The sequence below is a fragment of the Amblyraja radiata genome, chromosome 19 (genome assembly GCF_010909765.2).
Source record: "Amblyraja radiata isolate CabotCenter1 chromosome 19, sAmbRad1.1.pri, whole genome shotgun sequence".
NCBI lineage: Eukaryota > Metazoa > Chordata > Chondrichthyes > Rajiformes > Rajidae > Amblyraja > Amblyraja radiata.
The window spans coordinates 20,062,904-20,088,145 of NC_045974.1; the positions used below are offsets into that span (position 1 = coordinate 20,062,904).

The window sequence follows — 25,242 nt, forward strand, 5'->3', positions numbered from 1 at the left end:
AGGTGTTCGGTGAAACGCTCGCCAAGCCTGCGCTTGGTCTCACCGATGTAGATCAGCTGACATCTAGAGCAGCGGATGCAATAGAGGAGGTTGGAGGAGATGGAGGTGAACCTCTGTCGCACGTGGAACGACTGCTTGGGTCCTTGAATGGAGTCGAGGGGGAAGGTGAAGCGACAAGTGTAACATCTCTTGCGGTTGCAAGGGAAAGTGCCCAGGGAGGGGGTGGTGCGGGAGGGAAGGGCAGAATTGACCAGGGAGTTACTGAGGGAGCGGTCTTTGCGGAAAGCAGACGGGGGGGAGATGGGAAGATGTGGCGAGTGGTGGGTCACGTTGGAGGTGCCACCTGCTGGTCCTTGTACACACACCTCCATCAGACTCACAGAGCATGGAAGCAGGCCCTTCGGCCCAACTCCTCCATGCTAACCAATCTAAACCATTTACCCACGTTTAGCCCACATCCCTCTAAACCTGTCCTATCCATGTACCTGTCCAGGTTTCTTTAATAAATGTTGAAACAAGGAACTGCAGATGCTGGTTTACAAAAAAAAGGACACAAAGTGCTGGAGTAACTCAGTGGGTCAGGCGGCATCTTTGGAGAGCATGGATCGGACTGAAGAAGGGTCCTGACCCAAAACGTCACCTATCCATGTTCTCCAGGGATGCTGCCTGACTCGCTGAGTTGCTCCAGCACTTTGTATTTTTATTTGTAAACTTGTTGTCATCTTTTAAATTCCGTTATTGTACCTGCCTCAACTACCTCCTCTGGCAGCTCATTCCATATACCCACCACCCTCTGTGTGAAAAAGTTATCCCCTTGGGTTCCTATTAAATCTTCCCCCCTCTCATCTTAAACCTATGTCCTCTAGTTCTGCAAAGTCCCACCTCAGCCAGCTGCATTCCAAAGAAAAATGTCCTGGCCTGCCCAGTCACTCTTTAGATCAGATTCAGATTCAATCTTTATTGTCAGTGTACAGTACAGAGACAACGAAATGCAGTTAGCATCTCACCCAGAAGAGCGGACATAGAATAAAGGGCAATTATTATTCTATGTTCGAACAATTCAAGTCAAGAGTGTTTTATTGTCCTCTGTCCCAGGTAGAACGATGAATTCTTACTTGCAGCAGCGCAACAGAATATGTAAACATAGGGCACCGTAAACAATATAATAAACAAAAACAAGTTTGTAATGCAAACATTCAACTTGTCCATGCTGCCTCATATGCCAGCACCTGGCCCATATCCTTCCAACCTCTCCTTGGCCCACGGAGATTAGTATTTGGGATTGGGGAGATGGGGAGTGGTGCAGGGAAGTGGGGGCGAGGATGGGGTGCGAGGGGCCGAGCGGTGTGCTCCTGTGAACGGCAGGGTCCCACGAGCAGCAGTTGCTGGAGATGGGGTGGAGGTGTGACCAGGGCCGGGAGGTGTGTACTGAGCAAGGGCAGGTATATATCCGGGCCAACCGGCCGCACCCTCCTCCCTCCGTCTCTAGCCCGGGCCAAGCCGCCCTTTTCCGCTCCCCGCCGCCGCCATGATCTCCTCCCCGACCGGCTTCCTCCGCACGGCGCTGCCCCAGTCGCCGCTGTCCGACCGCGACTCCAGCCTGGACCTGCCGTCCAGCCAGCGGCAGCCCCGGGACCGCGACCGTGGCCGCGACTTGGACCGGAGCCTCAGGCTGCGGCGGCAGGTTCACCTCAGCCTCGTCCGCAGGAGGAGCTCGTCCGGTGAGGAGAGGGGGAGGCGGGGGGGGGGGGGTAGGGGCAGGTAAGCGGGTCTGGGAGGGGGGCAGATACTGGGAGAGGTAGAGGGGGCAGTTAACTGGGGAGGGAGAGTGGGGCAGGTAACTGGGGAGGGAGAGTGGGGCAGGTAACTGGGGAGGGAGGGCAGGTAACTGGGAGGTAGAGGGGGCAGGTAACTGCGGGAGAGGGACAAGTATCCCAGGGAGAGGGGGCAGGTGAGGCTCAGTGGGGGTGAAGGGAGGTGCGGGAGAGAGGGGGCAGGTGACGGGGAGGAGTAGAGAGGAAAGTGACCTGGGAGAGAGAGGGGGTCATGCGGCAGGTGAGCAGGGACAAGAGAGTAGTGGGGGGTGGGGGGTGGGTGGGATGACTTGGGAGAAGGGGGCATTTGACTGAGTTATCCTGGTACTTGGAGGGTGACAGGTGACCGGGAAGGGGGTAGGTAGATGCTTAAGTGTGGGGGAGAGATTGGGACAGGTATCCAGGTTGCTGCGGGGAGGGGTTGCTACCTGTCTAGGTGTCCAAATGGGTAGGCTGGGCCAACACAGGTGGGCAGGAGTCTGTAGACTTTAGAGATACGCGCAGAAACAGGCCCTTTGGTCCACTGAGTCTGTGTCGACCAGTGATCACCCCTTGTACTAGCACTATCCTACACACACTAAGAACAGTTTACAGAAGCCAACAAACTAACAAACCTGTACATCTTTGGAGTGTGGGATAAAACTGGAGCACCCGGAGAAAAGCCACACAGTCACAGGGTGTACGTAAAAACTCCATGAAGACAGCACCTGTAGTCAGAATCGAACCCGTGTCTCTGGCGCTGTGCCACTGTGCTGCCCATGGTTCCACTGTAGACTTTGGTTTTTGGACTATTATGGTCACCTGGTATTACTTTTAGTAATGTATTGTATTATTAATTATTATAGATTTATTGGTGTGTTATCATGTTTATTAAGGTGAATCAAGTGAGAATTTTATTATTCCTTTCCTGGTATGAATAACAGTTAAACACTCTTGAATCCGTCATTGTTTACCCAGTCCAGCTGACAACACTGTGCTTGGGGAAGGCTCTGTATTTTCTGTAAACCATGCATTTCTATGGGCAACGTCTGAGCAGTAAAACTCTCTCGCTTGGGGAGAGACACGAGGAACATCAGTGTAGTTTACTTTGTTGTCACGTGTACCGAGGTACAGTGTGAAGCTTTTTTTGTTGCGCGCTAACTCTCTTTCTCTCAAGAGTCACTGCAGCACCAAGTTTATTTTCTCCCCACCAAGAGGCCCCACATTCGCCAGGCGGATGAGGGCGCTGCCCGAGCCAGATGCCTGCCCCTTGCGTCTGCGCCCTGCCCCTTGCGTCCGAGAGGGACTACGCACTGTCCACGGGCCCCCTGGGGGATTTCCGGGACCGTTGGGCACCGCGGGGGTTGAATGCACCCTGGACAAGGATTGTAACATAGCTGCATATAGAAACATAGAAAATAGGTGCAGGAGTAGGCCATTCGGCCCTTCGAGCATAGCAGTTTATTTTGTATATATTTGTTTGTCGTGTCTTATGGTGGTGGGTTGTGGTTTGTTTTTATTGTATTGTAAATATTATTTTAAATAATTGAGTTTATTTTTATTACAAAAAATAGGCTCCACATTAGACGTGGACACTCTGCGCTGTTCTCCAGTTGACCGAGTGACAGCTGCAGGGGTTTTGCAGCCCAGACCATCTCAAAAACCAACCTCCCTTCCATTCACTCCATCTACACTTCACGCTGCCTCAGCAAGGCCACCAGCAGAATCAAAGACCAGTCTCACCCCGGTCACTCCCTCTTCTCTCCTCAAGCAAGAGGTACAGAAGTGTGAAAACTCACACCTCCAGATTCAGGGACAGTTTCTACCCAGCTGTTATCAGGCAACTGTGCCGTCCAATCACCAACCAGAGAGCGGCTCTGACCTCCCATCTACCTCATTGGAGACCCTCAGGCTATATTTAATCGGACTTTATCTTGCACTAAACATTATTCCCTTTATCCTGCATCTGTACACTGTGTATAGCTAGATTGTAATTGTCTATAGTCTTTCTGCTGACTGGATAGCAGGCAACATAAAAATGTTTCACTGTACCTCTGTACATGTGACAATAAACTAAATTAAACATGAACTGAACGCTGTGACAGATTGTTCATTGCATCGTTTAACTTGCAGGTAGCTTGCTGCAAGCACGTACTTACTCTGAGCCCGCTGGCTACCAGACTGCACCGTTGTTCGATTCGTTCACAGTCCCATTGCTGGACAGCGGCTATGGATACTCCAAGGTACGTTTCTGCTTTAACGTAGCTCAGTACAGCACAGGAGTAGGCCCTTCGGCCCATCATGACTGTGCGGAGTATGGTACCAGGTTAAACTAATCTTTGCGTCCATGCAATATCCCTCCATTCAGTGCATCTATTCAGAAGGTTCTGAAACACCATGGCACAGTGGTGCAGCGGTAGAGTTGCAGCCTCACTGAGCCAGAGACCCAATACTGACTACGGGTGCTGTCTGCACAAAGTTTGTACGTTCTCCCTATTACCGCGTGGGTTTTCTCGGGTGCTCCAGTTTCCTCCCACATCCCAAATACATGTGGGTTTGTAGGTTAATTGGCTTCTGTAAATTGTCCCTAGTGTGTAGGATAGAACTAGCCTATGGGTGATTGTGGTTGGTGTGGCCTCAGAGGGCCAAAAGGCCTGTCTCTATGCTGTATGTCTAAAAACGAAACTTTTAAAAAACACGATCTGTCACCATCACCACCCTCGGCAGCACATTCCAAGCACCCACCTCTCTCTGTATAAGAAAAGCTCCCCTGCACATCTCCTTCCACCACTCTGACCTTAAAGCTATGCCCTCTATTGTTTGGCATTTTCACCCTGGCAAAATGGTTCTGTCTACTCTACCTACGCCTCTAAAGTGCTGTCAGGTGTCCCCTCAGCCTCCGATGTCAGAGAAAACCAAACAATGTCTGTCGTCTCTCCTCATAGGTAATTTCCTCTAGTCATCTAATCTCCTCCGCACCCTCTCCAAAGCCTTCACATCCTTCCTGCAATGGGGTGACCAGAACTGAGCACAACATTCCACATGTGATGTAAACAATGTTTCGTGAACTTGCCGTTTGACTTCCTGACTCTTATACTCAATGCCCCGACCGATGAAGGCAGGCATACTGTACGCAGCCTTTACCACTATCTCATTCCTGGATGCTATGGACCTGGATGTCAAGATCCCTTTGTATGACTGGATTAAACAAAATCTACCATTTCTACACCCATACCTGCAGCCAATCTATGTCCTTTGATGGCTTTTCTCATCGTCTGCAATTACACCAGTTTTGGTGTTATCTTCAAACTTACTAACCATTCCACCAATCTTCGTGTCTAACTCTTTTATACATATCACAAACAATGCAGGTCCCCGCCAGAATAACACACCTCCAACAGAACCCTGTCTTCTCTGAGTAGAGAGAAGACATTAGTTCTAAATCCATTTGACCAAGTCACTGTAGACCCATCAATCTTTCTGATCAGATAACCATGAGGGACAATCAAATGTCTTGCTAAAGTCCATGTAGAATAACGTCCTCCTAGTCATACAGCACGAAAACAGGCCCTTCGGCCCAACTCACCCATGCCGACCATGACGCCCCAACTAACCTAGTCTTATTTGCCAGGCAACTGAACTGCCTTCTTACCAACTAGAGAGCAGTCCTGTCTTACCATCTACCTCATTAGAGACCCTTGCACCATCTTTAATCGGACTTTACTGGACTTTATCTTGCACTATAAAATGATCCTGTATTTGTACATTGTGGACGGCTTGATTGTAATCTTGTTTAGTCTTTCCACTGACTGCATAGCACGCAACAAAAAGCTTTTCACTGTACATCAGAACACGCATGGCTGTCTGAAGGGGGGGGGGGGGGGAGCAATGGGTGCAATTGCACCCCCTTTTTTTCCAGAGTAAAAAAAATCCAGTGAAAGAAAATTGGGGTGCAATATTTTTTTATTCAACACCAGGACAGAGGGAGCCTTGCCTTTGGGCTCCTTGGCCTTCTTGCAGCCAAACAGCCACTGGATGACCCTGGCGTTGTGCTCGATGACCGAGAGGGCAGAGGGCGGGGGATTGTTCTTCCCCCAGAGTGGCTCATTGCCGCTATCGCTGCTACTGTGCCGGGACGGCTCGCTCTCCGAGTCTGGGCAGTTCACGCTGCAAAACTTGAGGGCAAGGCTTTCGAAGGCGGCACCAGCGGCAAACTTCTCCATGGCCAAGTTCACGATCACCTCGGGCTCGTGTCCGCAGTGCTCGAAGTAACTGTCCAAGCCCGAGCAGGCTCGGGAGAAGCGGCAGCTGAGGTCGGAGTGCGATCTCCGCAATCCACCTTCACCAACCCGCCGCTTGAGCAGCTCCTTGGGGCAAACTGCTGCCAAGCCAAGGACCGTTCCTGTGCCAAGCCGAGCGAGTTGTTTTTGAATAACCGGGGGGGGGGGGGGGGGGGGGTGTGACGTCACCCGCAGCGCATGGAAGTGTAGTACGTTCTATTGCATTTAGGTGAGAAATATCGATTTCCCCAATAAAATATAGATTTTCAGCCATCAAAATACGTAAATGTTCGGTGAAATAATAATTATTCACAATCACATTGTGTTTGAGAATTCAAAATGTGATTTGCGATCTTGTTTATGAGTCATCATGGAACTAGAATTTGTTATAATAGTATGACAGTAAAATAGGTTAGTTTGAAAGTGATCATAGTAATGTAAATGCTCTTCAAATTGACTTCAATTTTCATCATGGAAATTGGCCAAACTAAATGTTGTATTCACATCACTATTCCATGTTGAAGTTGACACGTGAAGTTGTTAGGTTAGGAGGACCATTAAAGGTGCACTGCACACACTAACACAGTCTAACAGTAACAGGCAATCAAATCAACACACAAAACATTTTCGAAAAAAAGGTTTTCTTTACTGCGAAAACTTACAGTATTTTATTTGCAGTTTTTGCATGCTCCTGTATAACATTTTACATAACATTTTACAACAGTACAACATGATTATTAAAACAAGGACAACTTCAATTCATGATTTTTTAAAATGTATACATGTAAACATTGACCCCAATCACCTCATTCCACCCACTCATTACTCTTGACTCAACCAAAAGTTATTTATGAAATATTGCTCATAAATTTGGTGCAAAAACGCTCCAAAATAAGGCTCAGAATGCACCAGAGAGAATATAAAAGCCCAGAGCTAAAACCCCTAGACCCTGGCCGCGAGGGACATTGTGCTTCATCCTTGTGATGTGCGCTGCGTGCACATTATTTCACATAACATTTTTGTAATCCTGTCATGCCACCCCCCTTTTTGAAAAGCTTCATAGGGGCCTGACAGGTGACAATAAACTAAACCAAACCATTGCAGAAGTTGAGCATGGGAACAAATTCTCTCTCTAGTCATCTAAAAGCAGTGATATATTTACGCTTCATGTGGTTTAAATCAAGTCAAGTCAAGATTACTGTGAGAGGGAAAGGATTTAAAGGCAGCCTGAGGGGTATCATGTCAAGGCTAGTCGAGTTGATTGTTATCTCCATAAATACAGGAAGGTACAGGTGCAGTGAAAAGTCATGCCGCAGCAGCAGCAGTGTCTCAGACAACACACAGGAACATCAATTATACAGTAAAAATGAAAAATAGTCTCTTCTTAAAAAAAACAAGATGATCATGTAAAATAAAAATAAAAAATAAATCAAGTCCACGGTCGTGCAAGAAGTAGTCCATAGTCCATTATCGAGGTAGAATTAGGGCTGTGACGATCAGTTCAATAACCTGATAGTTGTATAAAAATAAGTTGTAAATTCAATGTAGGCATTGGTGCAGCATTCCCCTGGGAATCTGCTGAATAGAATCGCAGCTTCTGGACCTGGTGTTGGATTATTGTTGTCACGTGTACCAGTTGTTTGTGTGCTATCCAGCCTAAGCATCCTGTACATGAGTACAGTCAAGCCACACACAAGTGCAACAGGTAGTGTGCAAAGAGACAAATACCAGGGTGCAGAATATAGTGTTGCAGTGTTCAGATTAGTTTAGAGATACAGTGTGGAAACAGGCCCTTCGGCCCACCGGGTCCGTGCCGACCAGCGATCCCCCGCACATTAACATTATCCTACACCTGCTAGGGACAATTTTTTTTTACATTTACCAAGCCAATTAACCTACAAACCTGTACGTCTTTGGAGTGTGAGAGGAAACCGAAGATCTCGGCGTAAACCCACGGGGAGAACGTACAAACTCTGTACAGACAGCACCCGTAATCGGGATCGAACCCGGGTCTCCGGCGCTGCATTCTCTGTAAGGCAGCAACTCTACCGCTGCACCACCGTGACTGCCCTACCAGTTACAAAGTGCAGATTAACATAAAAGTGCAAGGTCCACATTAAATTAGGTTGGAAGATCGGGACAATAGCCGATCTTATGAAAGACCATTCAGTAATATGCTAACATGCAGTATCCAAGGAGTGGGGCTGTTCCAAGATTATAGTCATCCACTGGGACCAGGCTCAATCTGATCATCAGGTGAAAAGCGTTGCTCATCTCAGTGGTACAGAGGCAGCTGCGGTCATCAAAGACCCACAGCGCCCTGACCATGCTCTCAAATTGCTGCTACAATCGGGAAGAAGGTACAGGAGTCTGAAAACCGTGACCCCCAGGTTCATTGTCCCAGCAACTATCAGGCTCTCGAACACTGCACAACACTAACCTCAGCAACTGTGATCAACATTGGCAGGAATGGACGGATGTGGATCATGTGTAGGCAGATGAGATTAATTTATCATGATACCATGTTTGCACAGACGTTGTGGGCTTAAGGGCCCGTACCTGTGCTGTACTGTTCTATGTTCTACATGTGCTCCACAGACTTTGGTTATGCACTAACGGTCTTGTAATTACTGATTATTAATTGATTGTATTACTGATTATTGTATATTTATTTTTTGTGTTATTGAGGTAATGGGCTTGTAAAGCTGCAGCAAGTCCAAATTTAATTGTTCCATTGCCGGTACATCTGACAAATAAATACTCTTGACAGAGGGTTGTAGATGTTTGATGCTTCTGCACCCATGGACCCCCAGAGTAATCTGGTGTAGTATCGGTGAAGTGCAGCTGAGTCTGTCTGAGCTCTGGTGTGTTTTGCAGGGCTTGAGCTCCTCTCCTCTGAGCTCTCCTCCACTCTATTCCACTCCCCTCCCCTCTCCTCCGAGCTCCCCTCCCCTCTACATTGTACTCCACTCCCCTCACTCCACATCAGGTTGCTGCACACGCAGGTGGCAGATGTGCTAACGTCTGGGAATGATCCAAGCTAGCTCAACAAACAACTTGCCCCGAAGGCAATTATCACAGCAGGACTGCGGGAGAGTGAGTTGGGTGCCAGCTAAGGGAGGGGGTAGCCAAGCCTCTGGCTGCTGTCAGGTCAGTGTGCTCGTTGCAGTTGATGGACAACGCTGGGGGCAATGAGGGTGCAGTGTCAACTAGTCTGTGGAGCTGTTTGTTCAAGGTCCCTGGGTTTGAACAAACATGTTCCCACGCAATACTGAAACACACCCTTGTGTATGGTGTTCATTACTGGAGCACGTTACAACCTCTTTACACAAAGGGTATTGGGTGTATGAAACGAGCCGCCAAAGGCAGGTACAATCACAATGTTTAAATAATCATTTGGACAGGTACATAGATAGGATTGGTTTAAGAGGGACATGGGCCAAAAGCAGGCAGGTGGGACTAGTATAGATGGGGTATGTTGGTCAGCATGATGAAATTAGGATTGGTTTAAGAGGGACATGGGCCAAAAGCAGGCAGGTGGGACTAGTATAGATGGGGTATGTTGGTCAGCATGGTGAAATTGGGCCAAAGGGCCTGTTTTCATACTGTATGACATTGTGTCCAGCTTTGGTCGCCCCTGCTCTGGGAAGGATGTTTTTAAACTGGAAAGGGTGCAGAGAAGATTTACAAGGATGTTGCCAGGACCCGAGAGCCTGCGCTATGGATAGAGGCTGGGCAGGCTAGGACTTTATTCCTTGGAGTGCAGGAGGCTGAGGGACGATCTTATAGAGGTGTGCAAAATCATGAGGGGAATTGTTGGGGTGAACGACAGTCTTTTTCCCCAGGGTGAGGGAATCAAGAACCAGAGAACGCAGATTTAAAGTGAGGGGGAACAAATTTCATAAGAACCTGAGGGGTGAACTTTTCACACAAAGAGTGGTGGATATTTGGAACGAGCTGCCAGAGGAGGAAATTGAGGTAGGTACAATAAAACGTTTGGATAGGTACATGGATAGGAAAGGTCTAGGGGAATATGGACCAAACAGGGCAAATGGGACTAACTTAAATGGTCAGCATGGATGAGTTAGGTTGAGGGACCTCTCTGTATCATTGCCATCGATTCACACAGCATGGAAACAGGCCCTTCAGCCCAACTTGGTCACACCAGCCAACATGTCCCATCTGCACTAGTCCCACCTGCCTGAGTTTGGCCCATATCCCTCCAAGCCTATCCACTCCATGTACCTGTCTAAATGTTTCTTAAACATTGTGATGGTACCCACAACACGTAGGTCTGCGCCACAAGTGAGCGCCATGTGTCGGGTGAGGTGTGAATGGTGAGAGGTTGTGCAGACGCAGAGCCCCGAGTCGCTCACTGGGCTGGGGTGGGAGGTACAGGTTGAGGGGGATGACTCTCCCTTGACTCCACGCTTGTGACCTTGGTCGTGCCTATCCTTCCTCCCCCAGCACCGGAGCCAGGTGGATGGAGCTGACTCAGGGCAGAGCCACCAGGACGCCCGGTATTCCTCAGAGACTGGCCGTTTCCTGTCCCAGGGCTTGCAGTGCCAAGCCACCAAACCGACACGCAGGATCGAGGTTGCTGTGGACGACAGCCCGGTCTTGGTGCGCGCTCAGGGGCACAAGGAGTCCAGGTATCGAGGTGGGAGATCCCCTGGGAGAATCCGGGCAAGGTCCTACGGCCAACGCAGCTCCTCCGTGGACGTGGGTCCGACAGGTTGGTGGAGCGTTTCAAGGCCCTCTTTGTGGCGGCATCCCACGTACCAGGCATCGGCCGTCGGCGGCTCCACCCGGCAAATCCACTACTCCAGGTCCTGGTCCCATCTCGCCCAGAGACAGAGCGAGCAGGCAGTGCAAGCGGCTCGGAGTGTCCGCGGCACCTTCGTTCACCGTGTATCCACTGACTTGGTGGGCCAACTCCCCTTGGCGGGCCACCACCCCGAACCTGTGCCATGGGCGGCCAGTGCTTACCGGAGGGTCCAGAGCTCGCCCCTGGAGGAGCAGCTCCACGCCGTCTCGGCCAGTGTCCGCAGCTCCTCACAGAGGCTGGACCGTGTGGTGAAATACAACTGGAACCAAACCTCAGTCCAGACCAGCGCAGACATCGATGCAGTCACCGAGGAGTTCATTCCAGCCGAGACCGCCGATCTTCAGGACCAGGCCCAGACCCAGAGCCTCGGCGATCTCTCCAGTACTCCAGAAACCCAGGAAGCACAAGTGCCATCTATGACTGCTTCTTGCAGGTAAGCTTGTCAACTTAAGGTAAGGCCTATGACTCCCTATAACTTCATGCATCAGTCTCCTGGTCCATAAAGTGGCAACACAAGCAGATAGAATGGTAAAGAAGGCACATGGTACGCTTGCCTTCATCTATGGGGCATTGAGTTAGGAAGTCATGATTCAGCTTTATAGGACTTTGTTTAGGCTGTGTTTGGAGTATAGCATGCATTTCTGGTTGCCCTATTGCAGGAAGAATGTGGAGGCTTTGGAGAGGGTGCAGAAGAGGGTTACCAGAAAGATGCCTGGATTAGATGCCTGTATTACCTGTGAGGAGAGGTTGGACAAACTTGAATTGTTTCCCCTGGAACGTCGGAGGATGTGGGGAGATCTGATAGATGTATATAAAATTATGAGAGGCACAGATAGGCAGAAACTTTATCTCAGGGTGGAAATGTCAAAGATTGAAGGGCATAGGTTTAAGGGGAAAGTAGCAAAGCTTAAAGGAGATGTGCGGGGTTAGTGTATTACACAGAAGTTGGTCGGTGCCTGGAATGTGGTGGTGGAGGCAGATAAAAATAATGGCATTTAAGAGGCTTTTAGGAAGGCACATGGATATGCAGGGAATGGAGGGATATGGATCACATGCAGGCATAAGAGATTAGTTAACTAGGCCATGTTCAGCACCAATATTGTGAGCTGAAGGGCCTGTTCCTGTGCTGTACTGTTCTATATAAGAGGGGCGATGGGCGGGGTGCTGAAGTTGTTCTACGTACCGACAGACATGATCAGTACAAATGTGTGGCCTCCTCCTGTGCGTAACCCTCTGTGATCCCACCGTCGCCTCAACCCCTCTGGCCGAAGCTGAACTTACACAATGACCGGGCGGTCAGTCGGGTCCCAGTCAATGTCCCAATGGTTCAATAGTTAGATGGGACGATCGCAGCGAACACCTGCTGGGAACAGGCAGACCACCGATCTCCTGTCCACACACCCCAGACTCTGGGACTCCATCACTGGCAGTGATCACCAGGGTGCCTTCTGGAGAGCCGTCACTCGGCTGCTGTGGTTGCCGTTTGGTGCCGGTGAATTAACCAGTGAGTGTGTTGCCAGCACGAGTGTCGATGGGGAGTGGACCATGGACACCGCCGTCGCCGCCCTGGCCCATGACAAGATGGAGTACGTGGTGTACGGAGCTAACTTCATCCAACACGAGTGCTTCCAGAGGCCCGAAGCCAAGAAGGAGGTAACTCTGACTTCTGCTCGCTTTTCCAATCTGGAGCATCTCGGGCAAGGCCGGCATTGTTGCCCTTCCCTCTTGTCCCCTTGAAGGTGGGGGTGACCCACCTCCCTGAATCACTGCATTCCTTCTGGTGAGGGTCTCTCGCCCTCTCTCTGTGTTGGCGAGGGGGTTTCCAGGGTTTAGCCAGTGGCGATGAAGGGTCGGTGGTGTGTTTCCAGGGCAGGACAGTGCCTGACCTGGAGGGATCCTGCAGATGGAGGTGCTCCCGGGTCTCCTGCCCCTGCCGTTGACTGAGCTCATGGGATAGGAGGTGCCCAACGCATCATGTCGCCCAAGATGCCCCATCTAAGCTAGTCGCATTAACCTGCGTTTGACCCCAATCATTTTAAACCTTTCCTATCCATGTACCTGTCCTAATACCTTTCCAAAGTTGCTATATATAGTTTCTGCCCCAACTAACTCCTCTGGCAGCTTGTTCCAGATACCCACCACCCTCTGAGTGAAAATGTTGCCCCTCCGGTTCTTATTAAATCTTTCCCCTCTCACTTTAAACCTCTGTCCTCTGGTTCTTGATGCCCCTACCCTGGGTAAAAGACTTAGTGCATTCACCCTATCTATTCCGCTCAGGATCTTTTCACCTATGCAAGATCGCCCCTCAACCTCCTGTGATCCAAGGAGTGGAGTCCGAGCCTGCCCAACCTCTCCCAAGGGTAAATCCCTGCTTCCCACAGTCGCCCTGCTTGGATCTCCTCCTCCTGAGGTCCTACAGTTTAGTTGCATGGCTTGGACTGACGCATCTCTGCTGCAGTGAAGCTGCTTTGGAGGTTGCTGCGTGGCTGTGCGGGTCACGGGGCAGGGAGGGGTGGGGTGGGGTGATACCTGGGCCCTCTGCTGATCGCCTCACTGCCCGTTTCCCACAGCTGTACGAGTTGGATGGGATTGAGCGGCTGATGCAGCTGCTGAGCAACGAGGAGGTGGAGGTGCAGCGGGCAGTGTGTGGGGCCATCCGGAACGGCGTGTTCGAGGAGAACGACAGCAAGCTGGAGGTGAGGGACCAGGGCGGGCTGCAGAAGCTGGTGCAGCTGCTGGGCCACACCAAGGACATCGAGACAAGGAGGCAGATTACCGGTGAGTGGTGAGACCTTAGAGATACAGCGCGGAAACAGGCCCTTCTGCCCACCCAGTTCGCACCGACCAACAATCACCCCGCAAACAAACGCTTATCACTGTACCTCGGTACACGTGACAATAAACTGATAATCTAAACTACACTAGCACTATCCTACACACTAGGGACAATTTGCAACTTTACCGTTGCCCATTAACCTACAAACCCGCATGGCTAAGGCGTGTGTGAAGAAACCGGAGCACCCAGAGAAAACCCACGAGGTCACAGGGAGAACGTGCAAACTCTGTACAGACAGCACCCACAGCCAGGATCAAACTCGAGTCTCTGGTGCTGTAAGGCAGCAGCTCTACCGCTGCTCCACTCCGCTGCCCAGAATTCTCCGCTGCCCCTATGTAACACGCCGGCTTGTCTTCAGGTTTAATGTGGAACCTGTCTTCGAATGAGCAGCTGAAGAGTGAGCTGATCGAAGAGGCCCTGCATCCACTCAACTCGTCGATCATCATTCCGTACTCGGGCTGGCCCGACGGGGACGTCAAACCCATGGACGTGGATCCCGACATCTTCTACAACACCACCGGCTGCTTGAGGTGAGCTGCTAGCGGGTGCTGTCAGTCCACGAGGCCTTCTCCTCGATCTCCTCTCCGTGGAGAGCGAGGCCCGCGGCAGGCACCAGCCTAACCTGCTGAGTGGGCTCGGTGTTCTACAGCAGAGGTCGATAGATGGATGGATGGTATAGATAGGTAAAGGTAGACCCGATACATTACCTATTCCATAGAAACATAGAAAATAGGTGCAGGAGTAGGCCATTCAATATGATCATGGCTGATCATCCAACTCAGTATTCCGTACCTGCCTTCTCTCCATACCCCCTGATCCCCTTATCCACAAGGGCCACATCTAACTCCCTCTTAAATATAGCCAATGAACTGGCCTCGACTACCTTCTGTGGCAGAGAATTCCACAGATTCACCACTCTCTGTGTGAAAAATGTTTTTCTCATCTCGGCCTAAAAAACTTCCCCCTTATCCTTAAACTGTGACCCCTTGTTCTGGACTTCCCCAACATCGGGAACAATCTTCCTGCATCTAGCCTGTCCAACCCCTTAAGAGGTGGACAGGAGATATCGGTGGAGAGGTAGATATAGAGATATATAAAGTTATTATATAAGCTACCATAATGTGTTGGAACAAAACTTCCTAAACGCCAACCTCTTTACAACACAGGCCAAAGGCTGCTTGACTTCGTAACAACTAGTTGAACCTGCCTGAACTGAATAAAAAAATATATGTGTGTTATATAATAAAACATACATGATACAGGCCAGCCATGATGATACCAGATGGTGGGGCAGAGTGGCCTGCTGCTGTTTCTGCAACTTGTACCCTTGTCTATGGGAGGGGCAAGCGCTGTGGGAGGGGAGGGGCGGTGAGGGAGCTCTGCGTTGTGGGAGGGGCGGTGAGGGAGCGCCGCGCTGTGGGTGGGGAGGGGCGGTGAGGGAGCGCTGCGTTGTGGGAGGGGCGGTACTGAGGGAGCATTTCAGTGCTTTCAGACGAGGAGTTGTGGGGGGAAAGGGCTGTGAGTTAAGGAGGGATGAAGTGGACAGCTTTTCAAAGAGTCAGCACACTAACAATAGCCGGAGAGGGTTTCATCTGCACTCAATGGTTCTTCTAAACTACTTGAAACACAAACAGAGCTAAAGTCAAACGTGTTACCAAGGAGATGGTTTACTGTGGTTAATGGATAACAGGGTGTAGTAACGCTGTAGTAACGCTGCCCCGGGTGCAATGATTTGATGTCGGCTGCACTAAGGATCCTTGGCTCACTGAGGGCCTGAAGAAGGGTCTCGACCCGAAACGTCACCTATTCCTTTTCTCCAGAGATGCTGCCTGGCCCGCTGAGTTAGTCCAACTTTTTGTGTGTATCTTCGATTTAAACCAACATCTGCAGTTCCTTCCCAAACACCGAGGATCATTTGCATTTGGTTATCACCCTGATGCCCCTGGGTTTTGTCTGCACCCACTGGGTGGGAGGGAGCTCTTGTAACAGAGCGTTCAAACACACCCACCGAGGAACACACCGCAGTTGCTGCAAACCCGAAACTAAAACAGAGTGCTGGGACGTGCAGCTGGTCAGGTAGCGTGTGGGGTGAGGAAGGGTCCGTGTTGCAGGCCGGGACCCTGCACCCAAACAGGAATGGTGTCTGGTTCTGGGGGTCGCTACAGAGTGGGGGCTTTGGTGGAATTGGCAGTGAGTGGGGAGGGGAGGGAGTTCTGGTTTTTACATACTGGGGGGTGGGGGGGGGGGGGGGGGGGGGGGGAATGACATGAGCTCTGAACTACATTCAAGAAACATGTAGATAGGTACATGGATAGGACAGGTTAGATGGGTATGAGCCAAACGCAGGCAGGCAGGACTAGTGTAGATGGGGCATCTTGGACCGTGTGGATAAGTTGGGCTGAAGGGCCTATTTCCGTGCTGCAAACAGACAGCACACAGCCTGGGGAGGGGGGGCTGAGTGAGAGGGGCTGTAAAGAGAGGGCTGAGGGTTGATGCAGTTTCTTGGTTGTAACCTCAACGTGGCTGGTCTACGACAAGTTGTCATGGATATTTAATTAATATTTACACCAGGGACTGAAGCTGGCGACCATGTAATCCTTGCCTGCACCAATGATCAGCCTCTGCGGGTGTGTTAGTGTCCCACTCCCTGTCCGCAGGCATCCTGCTCACTTACAGATGGCTGGGGCGTGAATCACCACAGATCAGCTCGCACTGAAAGGCTTTAACTCGTCACGTCCCATCGAGTCAGTGTTCCACGGGGCGTGTAGGCGTGTTGACATCAGGCTTGGGCTGGGTGGGGAGTTCCTGCCTGCGGCATTCCCTGGACAGCGGGGATACGCTGCCGATCTTCCTGGAACACTGATTGGAACGAGAGCCCGAGTGGGAGGTGGGGGGCTAGGTGGAGGTAGAGCGGTGGGGTGGCTGGGGGGGTGAATCCTTCAAGGATAGGCTGCCTGAGACTCCGGGTAGCAGGCAAGAGATAGATTTTCAAGAGAAAGTTAGATTTAGCTCTTAGGGCTGAGGGAATCAAGGGATACGGGAAAAAAACGGTTGATTTTGGATGATAAGCCATGATCATATTGAATGGCTTACTCCTGCACCTATTTTCTATGATTCTATGTTCAAGGCAGCATTTTGTGTTGGTTTATTGTTGCCACGTGTACCGATGTACAGTGCAACACTTTGTGTACTATCCATTCAAATATTGGATTTATGTTAGGAAATAACTGCAGTCGCTGCTTTACACTTATAATTCTGGAGTAACTCAGCCGGTCAGGCAGCATCTCTGGGGAGAAGGAGTAGGTGACATTTCGGGTTGAGACCTTTCTTTAGACTGAGAGTCAGGGAGGGGAAAAACTAGAGGTATGAGAAGGTACAGAACAAAGCAGAGTATTTATGTGTAGTATTGTGTGATCTGAACAAAACAACGCCTTGTATGCAAAACAAGCTTTTTCGCAATACCTTGGTAAATGTGATAATAATAAACCAACATAAACCTAAACAAAACCATACCATACACAAGTACAAGAGGTACTTCCCTCCCCCATGCAGTGTGGGTGCAGTGACCGTCAGTGGTGTTCTCCCCGCCCCCTCCCCTCCCCTCCCCCCCCTGACGGCCGCTGAACCAGTGCAGGGGAGCCCAGTGTTACTCCATGGGGCACCGGTCCCGCTGGTGTTCATCGGCCAGCCACCCCTCCATGACTTTAGATACAGCGAGGATACGGGCCCCTCGGCCCACTGAATACGTGCTGACCAGCGATCCCCGTACACTATCCTACACAATAGGGGCAATTTACATGTTTCACCAAAGCCAATTAACCTACAGGTGAGAGAGGGTCCTGCCTCTTTTTCCAAAGATCTGTTGTTTATGGGGTGGTTTAGGGCACTATGGTTAGTGTTTGTCCTTGGAGTATGGGAGGAAACGCGGGCACCTGGAGGAAACCCATGCAGTCACAGGGAGAACATGCGAACTCCTTACAGACAGCACCCGTAGTCAGGATCGAATCCGGGTCTCTGGCGTTGTAAGGCAGCAAAAATAGACATAAAATGCTGGACTAATTCAGCAGGACAGGCAGCATCTCTGGATAGAAAGAATGGGTGACGTTTCGGGTCATGACTCATCTTGTCGACAGGAAACGTCACCCATTCCTTCTATCTAGAGATGCTGCCAGTCCTGCTGAGTAACTCCAGCGTTTTGTGCTGTCTTCAAAGTAAACCAGCATCTCTAGTTCCTTCCTACACACTGTAAGGCAGCAACTCTAACTGTGCCGCTGTGCCGCCCTACACAACACTGCTAACCATTGTGGCCTAAACAAACCCATAAACAACACATCTTTGGAAAAAGAGGCAGGATTCTCTCTCACCTCCATGTCTTGGGGTCAATATTTATGTCGCTAACGACACCAATGATTTTTAATAAATTGGGTAAACGCACAGAGTCCTTTACCAAGAGTAGGGGAATCACAAACCAGAGGATATAGATTTAAGGTGAGGGGGGGAAAGATTTAATAGGAACCTGAGGGGCAACTTTTTTTTTCTCACACACCAAGGGTGGTGGATGTATGAAACGAGCTGTTAGAGGAGGTGGTTAAGGCAGGTACTATTGCAATGTTTCAAATACATTTAAACAGATACATACATGGATACTGAACATGAGGCTGTGGTAACGGGTGCCAGAGTCTGCCATGGGTGGTCTTTGGGCAACGTTCCCGCCTTTGTGCGTTGGTGTGAGGAAGTTGACCCTCTCCCTCCTTCCACAGGAACCTGAGTTCAGCGAGTCCCGAAGGCCGGAAACAGATGCGGGAATGCGAGGGGTTAATCGATTCGCTGGTCCTCTACATCCAGTTCACCATCGCCAACAACCAGGAGGACGATAAGGTTTGTGGCGGGACGACGGTGGTGTGGCCAGGGGCAGGAGACGGGAACAATGGCGTTGTGGTGGGTTTGCCTGTTCAGCCCTCTTGGGAAATCACCGTCATACAGGCTGGAAACGGGCCCTTTGGCCCAACTTGCCCATGCTAACTAAGATGCCCTATCTACACTGTGTTGGAAGAAACTGCAGATTCTAGTTTATACCGAAGGTATACACAAATAGATGATGTGGGTATTCTCCGGGATCTCCGGTTTCCTCCCACACTCCAAAGACTTGTAGGGTTGCAGGTTAATTGGCTTTGGTAAAATTGTAAATTGTCCATAGAGTGTGTAGGATAGTGTTCGTGTATGGGGTGATCGCTAGTCGCTGTCATTGGCCATCACTGGTTCGGGGGATCACTGGTCGGTTTGGATTCAGTGGGCCGAAGGGCCTGTATCTCTAAACTAAACTAAAACCGCTTGGCCTCCTGCGCTCCGAGGTGTAAAGACATAAGTGTCGGGGTGTTTGCTGCGGTAATGTTTCTGCGGCCGGGACGGGGCAGGTTGGTGTGCGTTTGTAAATCCACCGTCTCTCTCCGCAGTCGACAGAGAACTGCACATGTGTCCTGCACAATCTGGCCTTCCAGCTGGAGAACGAGCTGCCCAGTGCCTACACCGAGCGTCTGGGCTGGAGGAAACACCTGGGGCAGCAGAAGTCGCCCGGGTGTTTCGGAGGCCGCAGCCCCAAGCCGAAGGAGGTACGGACTGTCGCGTCCCTCGCCCTGCCCACGCCACTGCCTGATGGGTTGGTGCGCACAACCACCATGGAACTAGACAGGGTGAATGCACTGAGACTTTCCCCAGGGTTAGGGAATCGAGAATTAAAGGGCAGAGAATGTCCATCAACATTACCTGCACTGGGCTACTTGACCAGGGTTGAATCATACATTTGAAGTATCGGTGAACCAGGGCTCTCCTGTTGGTTTGGGAGCAGATCCATCCAAGACCGCGAGAAATTGCAGTCGCAGCCCAGACCATCATGCAAACCCACCTCCCTTCCATTGACTCCATCTACACTTCACACTGCTTCGACAAGGCCACCAGCATAATCATAGACCATTCACTCCCTCTTTTCCCCTCTCCCATCAGGCAAGAGGTACAGAAGTGTGAAAACGCACACCTCTAGATTCAGGGACAGTTTCTTCCCAGCTGTTATCAGGCAACTGGGCCATCCAGTCACCAACTAGAGTGTAGTCCCGACCTGCCATCTATCTCATTGGAGTCCCTCTTTAATCAGACGTTACTGGACTTTATCTTGCACTAAACATTATCCCCTTCATCCTGTATCTGTACACTGTGGGTGGCTTGATTGTAATCATGTATAGTCTTTTCATACTGGATAACACGCAACAAAAAGCTTTTCACTGCACCGCGGGGTACACGTGACAATAATAAACTAAACTGAACTAAGGGTTTAAGGTGAGAGGAGGGAGCCTGACGCTGGTGTGTTGTGTAGGAGGGTGTGACGGAGAATGTGTGGGCGGAGGAGATGAACCCACCGCAGGGCGTGGCGTGGCTGTGGCATCGGCTGGTAGTGCGGATGTACCTCTCCCTCATCGCCCGCAGTACCCGCACCTGCACACAGGAGGCGTCGCTCGGAGCGCTGCAGAACCTCACGGCCAGCACCGGACCCGTAAGCCCGGGGGGGGGGGGTTAACGTGAGTGGGAGGGGGTTGCTGTCGGTGATGGAGTGCGGGGGTTAGTGAGGGGCGTGTGTAACGTCCTGTGTTCCCACAGATATGGGGGGGGGGGGGGGGGGGAGACCAGGGAGATCATCAGTCGGGGGGAGGGCAGTGAGGGAGTGTTGATGAGGGATGGGTGGGGAGGGTCAGTGGGGGTGGGGATTGCTGTCCGTACAGGAGGGGTGTCTGTGGAGGGGGGGTCTGTGGAGGGGGGGGGGGGGTCTGTGAGAGGGGGGGTCTGTGGGAGGGGGGTCTGTGGAGGGGGGGTCTGTGGGAAGGGGTCTGTGGAGGGGGGGGAGGGGGTCTGTGGGAAGGGGTCTGTGGGAGGGGGGTCTGTGGGAAGGGGTCTGTGGGAAGGGGTCTGTGGGAGGGGGGGGGGGCTTTGTGCGAGGGGGGGTTTGTGGGAGGGGGGCCTGTGGAGGGGGGGCCTGTGGAAGGGAGGGTGGGGTCACTGATGGGTGGGGGTAATGTCCTGTGTTCCCACAGATGGGGACGGCCATCACAGAGAGCATCAGCCGGGGGGAGCGGGGGCTGCAGCATCTCCGCCGCACGCTGCACTCCCCCAACTCCCGCGTCTGCAACGCCACCCTCTGCCTGCTGCGCAACATGAGTCGCCACCCTGGGGTGCAAGCCGAGCTGGGTGAGGCCCGGGGGGTGGGAGCGGGGTGGGGCAGAGGGAGGGGGTCAGGAAGGTGGGTAGGGTCAGGGGACGGTCAGAGAGGGGAAGAGGTCAGGGTCCAGAGGGGTCTTGATGGGGGAGGGGGAGGGGGGTTGAGGTCAGGCGGGGAGAGGGGCTAGGGGTTGGGGTCGGGGGGGGGAGGGAAGGGTTGGGGTTCGGAGGGTGGGTGGGGGGGAGGGCGGTTTAGGTTGGGTTGGGGGAGAGGGGAAGGAAGAGGGTCGGGCTGGATGGAGAGAGGTTGGGCAGGTGACGGGGAGAGAGCAGCTGTGGGAGGAGGTGTTGGAAGGGGGTGGGGGGGGGGACAGGGATTGATGGGGTCCGTGGAACAATAAGCTGTTCTAGTCTGTGATGGGACAGGAAGAAGTGGGCAGAGTGGGGTCAGTGTGGGAGGCAGAGGGAGTGGTCACTTGGACAGGTGTATGGTTGGGGCAGCGGTGGGCTGGAGACATTGACCCCCCCACTCTGACCCCTCCCTCTGAACCCCCCACCCTGACCCCTCCTTCTGACACTCCCTCTCTGTCACCCCTGCTCCGACCCCCACCCCTCACAGCGGGCACTCTGGTGCCGGACCTGGCTACGGTGCTGCCTGTGGCGGTGAACTCGGTGACGCCGGACGACACGACTGCCCTGATCTGCCAGGTGATGCATGCGTTGCTGCAGGGACGGCCGCAGCTGACCCGCACCATGGCGCAGGGACCCGCGCTGCCCAGCCTCGTGGAGCTGAGCCGCCGCGAACAGTGAGTCACAGGGCAGGGTAGGGGGAGAGGGACAGGGGCAAGTGGGACTAGTCTAGATGGGCATCTCGGTCAGCATGGGTGAGTTGGGCCGAAGGGCCTGTTCCTGAACTGTGTGACCTGTGAGTGGCTTCGCCTGTGGCCCACTCCGGTAGGCAGCGATCTCCGCACTCTGGCGGGAGGGGTTCTCTTTAACCCCCCCCCCCCCCACCCACTCTGTCCCTGCCCCCCCTGACTCTCCCTCTCTCCCAGCCTGTCTCTGTGTCGCTCTCACTCTGTGTGTGTGTGTGTGTGTGTGTGTGTGTGTGTGTGTGTGTGTGTGTGTGTGTGTGTGTGTGTGTGTCTGTGTGTCTCTCTCTCCCTGTCTCTGTGTCTCTCTCTCTGCCTCTCTGTGGGGAGGGGAGGGGCAGGTCTGTGTGGGGGGGAAGGGCAGGTCTGTGTGGGAGGGAGGAGGATGGTGGAAGCCCAGGAGCGAGGAAGGGAGGGGTGAGGATTGTCAGCTGGTGGTGAGGAGGGTGGGCGCATTGTGCGGTGACTGGGAGAGGGGCAGCACGAAGTGGACTGGCTGAATGGCCTTTGGCAAAGCGGGCAGTAGAGTGAGGCACTGGTGTGTTTCAGGAACGCCCCCAGCAGTGCCAGCAAGGCTGCATCCAACCTGCTCTACAACCTCTGGCTGTTCCGGGACTTGCACAGTGTGTACAAGAAGGTATGTTCTGGAGGGGGGGGGGGGGGGGGGGGGGGGCTGGAGGGGAGTTGGGGGGCTGGCAGGGGTGGGGGGGGGGGGGGGGGGGGGGGGGGGGGGGGGTGGCAGGGAGGTGAGGTGCAGTGACTGTCTGCTGGCTGTGGGTGTCTCTATGCACATGCTGCTGCAGAGGCAGGGAGAAAGTGCCCAGTTAAATCCATAACTCTGCGAGTTCATTCACCCCGACAATACAATAAAACAGAACCCTCCACTATAACACAAGACAAACAGATATACTAAATAAACTACTATACAACTATATTACAATCCTTGCCAAGGGTGCATACAACCCCCCGCGGTGCCCAGCGGTCCCGGAAACCCCCCAGGGTGCCCATGGACAGTGCGTAGTCCCTCTCCGACACCATCCGGGTGCGGATGTAACCCCGGAAAAGGGGCAAACATCTGGCTCGGGCAGAGCCCTCTTCCGCCTGGCGCCGTGACTCACGGATGGCCAGCTTGGCCAGGCCTAGGAACTACCCAACCAGGACATCTTCAGCCCTACCCTCTCCCCTGCACACAGGGTGTCCAAAGATGAGGATGGTTGGGTGTGAAGTGCAGCCAGCTGGCAAGGAACAGCCCATTTAGGTCTTAGAACTGGGGCTGCAACCTCACGCACTCGTCCAGCCTGCAAAAGTGGCAGAGTCTGTGATGCTCGGTGCTGTATCCTCCACCTCACGTCCCCGATGTAGAGGGGCCGCCACTGAGAGGGGAGCGATTCATTGTGGGAGGGGTGGTGCTGAGGGAGTGCCGCATTGTCATAGAGTCTGCAGCCTTCCTGTCTAACTTTGTGTGCCTTCTTCTATTCATCCCTGCTGGTCGCGAGAGGGAGGAGGGTGGTGGAAGCACCCCCCCCCCATGAGGAGCGAGGAGTGGTGATTGGCAACTGGTGGTGAGGAGGGCAGCTGTGTCGCGGACAGCTTTGTCTGAAACACTTCCCAATATCTATCTGTCCCAGAATTGTTCTGTGGCTCGCTTTGGGAGGTCTGTGCTGATTTAATGCTCTACACAAATTTTTTAAAATATATATTAGTGATATATATCATATTTTTTCTTTTTTTAATGTAGAGCATTAAATCAGCACAGACTATATATATATATATATATATATATATATGAAACTCGGAGAGAGCGAGAGAGATTCTCTGTGTCTCTCTTTCTCTCCCTTGTCACTGGTTTGGTTGTTGTGAAACTCTCTCTATGTTCTCTGTTCACAGGCCGGTTTCACAAAATCGGATTTCATCAACACTCGGACGACCAAGGTCTACCACTCACTGCGGGATCGTAAGACGTCGCTCTGAGTCCAGCCGCCTCTCACTGGTCCTGATCGAAGACCCTCCACTCTGGGCCAGTTACCCTCGGGAGAGTGATCGGTGAAATTCCAACAATCCCGCTTCTTTATCCACATGGAAACTGCCTTGCGACACCTTGGAAGTTTCCAGAAGTCGGCCCCATGCTCGGCCCCATGCTCGGCCCCACATTATCAGACGCTCAAACAACAGTGGTGGAGTTAGATTGCCCACTGTGGGCCGACTCTGCAGAACATTACAGTCTGTGCATAATCCATGGCTAATCTTCAAAGAGGAAGTTAACAGGACATAGAACACTACAGCACAAGAACAAACCCTTTAGCCCACAATGCCAGTGCCGAACATAATGCCATGACCAGCTCTCATCTTTTTTTTTTTTTTTTTTTTTTACAAATATTTTTATTAGAAGCACATATTATGGTAAAGACATTTCATGTATATCAGTCGTACCTTATTAATATTAAGACCAGCTCTTATCTGCCTGCACATCCTTTCATATCCTTCCATTCCCTGCATATCCATCTAACAATCTCTTAAATCGGCCTCATGTTCCGGGTACCCACCACCCTCTAAAAAAAACTTGCTCTGCACATCTCCTTTGCCCCTCTCACCTTAGACTATGCCTGCTAGTCTTTGATTTTTCCACCCTGGGACTACCTATGATCGAACTTTACTGGACTTTATCTTGCACTAAATGTTGTTCCCATTATTCCACATCTGTACACTGTGGGTGGCTTGATTGTAATCGAGTATATTCTTTCCGCTGACTCGATATGAGGCAACAACATTTTTTTTCACTGTACCTCAGTGCACGTGACAATAAACTAAACTCAAACTCAAAGGTTCTGACTGTCTACCCTATCTGTGCCTCTCATCATTTTATATCCTTTTATCAGGTCTACCCGCAACCATCGACGTTCCAGATTAACTCACGTAGTGTGGGGGCGACCAGCCCCTCCCCAGTCATGTGAGAGGGTGGTGCTGGCTTATTGATTCACTACAGCCCCTCTGTTGAAGGTGCTGCCAGTGCTGATGGGGAGGGAGGTCCAGGATTAGACGCAGTGAGGATGAAAGGACAACAGTGATCTATTTCCAGACCAGGATAGTTTGGGGTGGATTTCAGATCTGGAAAAAAAGGTGTCGGAGGAACTCAGCGAGTCCAGTAGTGTCTGTGGGGGAAGAAGGAATGGTTAACAGGCCATCATCTGCGGTGTCGGAAACTCTTTGCTCAAACCATCTCCGTAAAGCCACCGACACGCCCACGTGCTGTACTCTCACTTTGTGTTATTTGTTTAGAGACACAGTGCAGAAACAGGCCCTTCAGCTCACCGAGTCCACACCGACCAGTGATCCCCGTACACTAGCACTGCCATGCACACTAACGACAATTTACCGATACCAATCAATCTACAAACCTGCATGCCTTTGGAGTGTGGGCGGAAATCGGAGC

The 25,242-nt window shown here is 51.8% G+C and overlaps 1 protein-coding gene across 1 annotated transcript; it reads left to right on the forward strand.

Moving 5' to 3' along the window:
* Window positions 1–1,447: 1,447 nt before the first annotated feature.
* On the forward strand, window positions 1,448–24,355 carry pkp2 (plakophilin 2). Its single transcript, XM_033037887.1, has 13 exons — window positions 1,448–1,721; window positions 3,927–4,036; window positions 10,541–11,334; window positions 12,422–12,554; window positions 13,472–13,679; window positions 14,096–14,267; window positions 18,498–18,615; window positions 19,191–19,346; window positions 20,105–20,281; window positions 20,817–20,970; window positions 21,560–21,746; window positions 22,362–22,449; window positions 23,700–24,355. Exons 1-13 carry the CDS (start codon window positions 1,529–1,531, stop codon window positions 23,781–23,783), a joined length of 2,574 nt encoding a protein of 857 aa, XP_032893778.1. The 5' UTR covers window positions 1,448–1,528; the 3' UTR covers window positions 23,784–24,355.
* The last annotated feature ends 887 nt before the right edge of the window (window positions 24,356–25,242 follow it).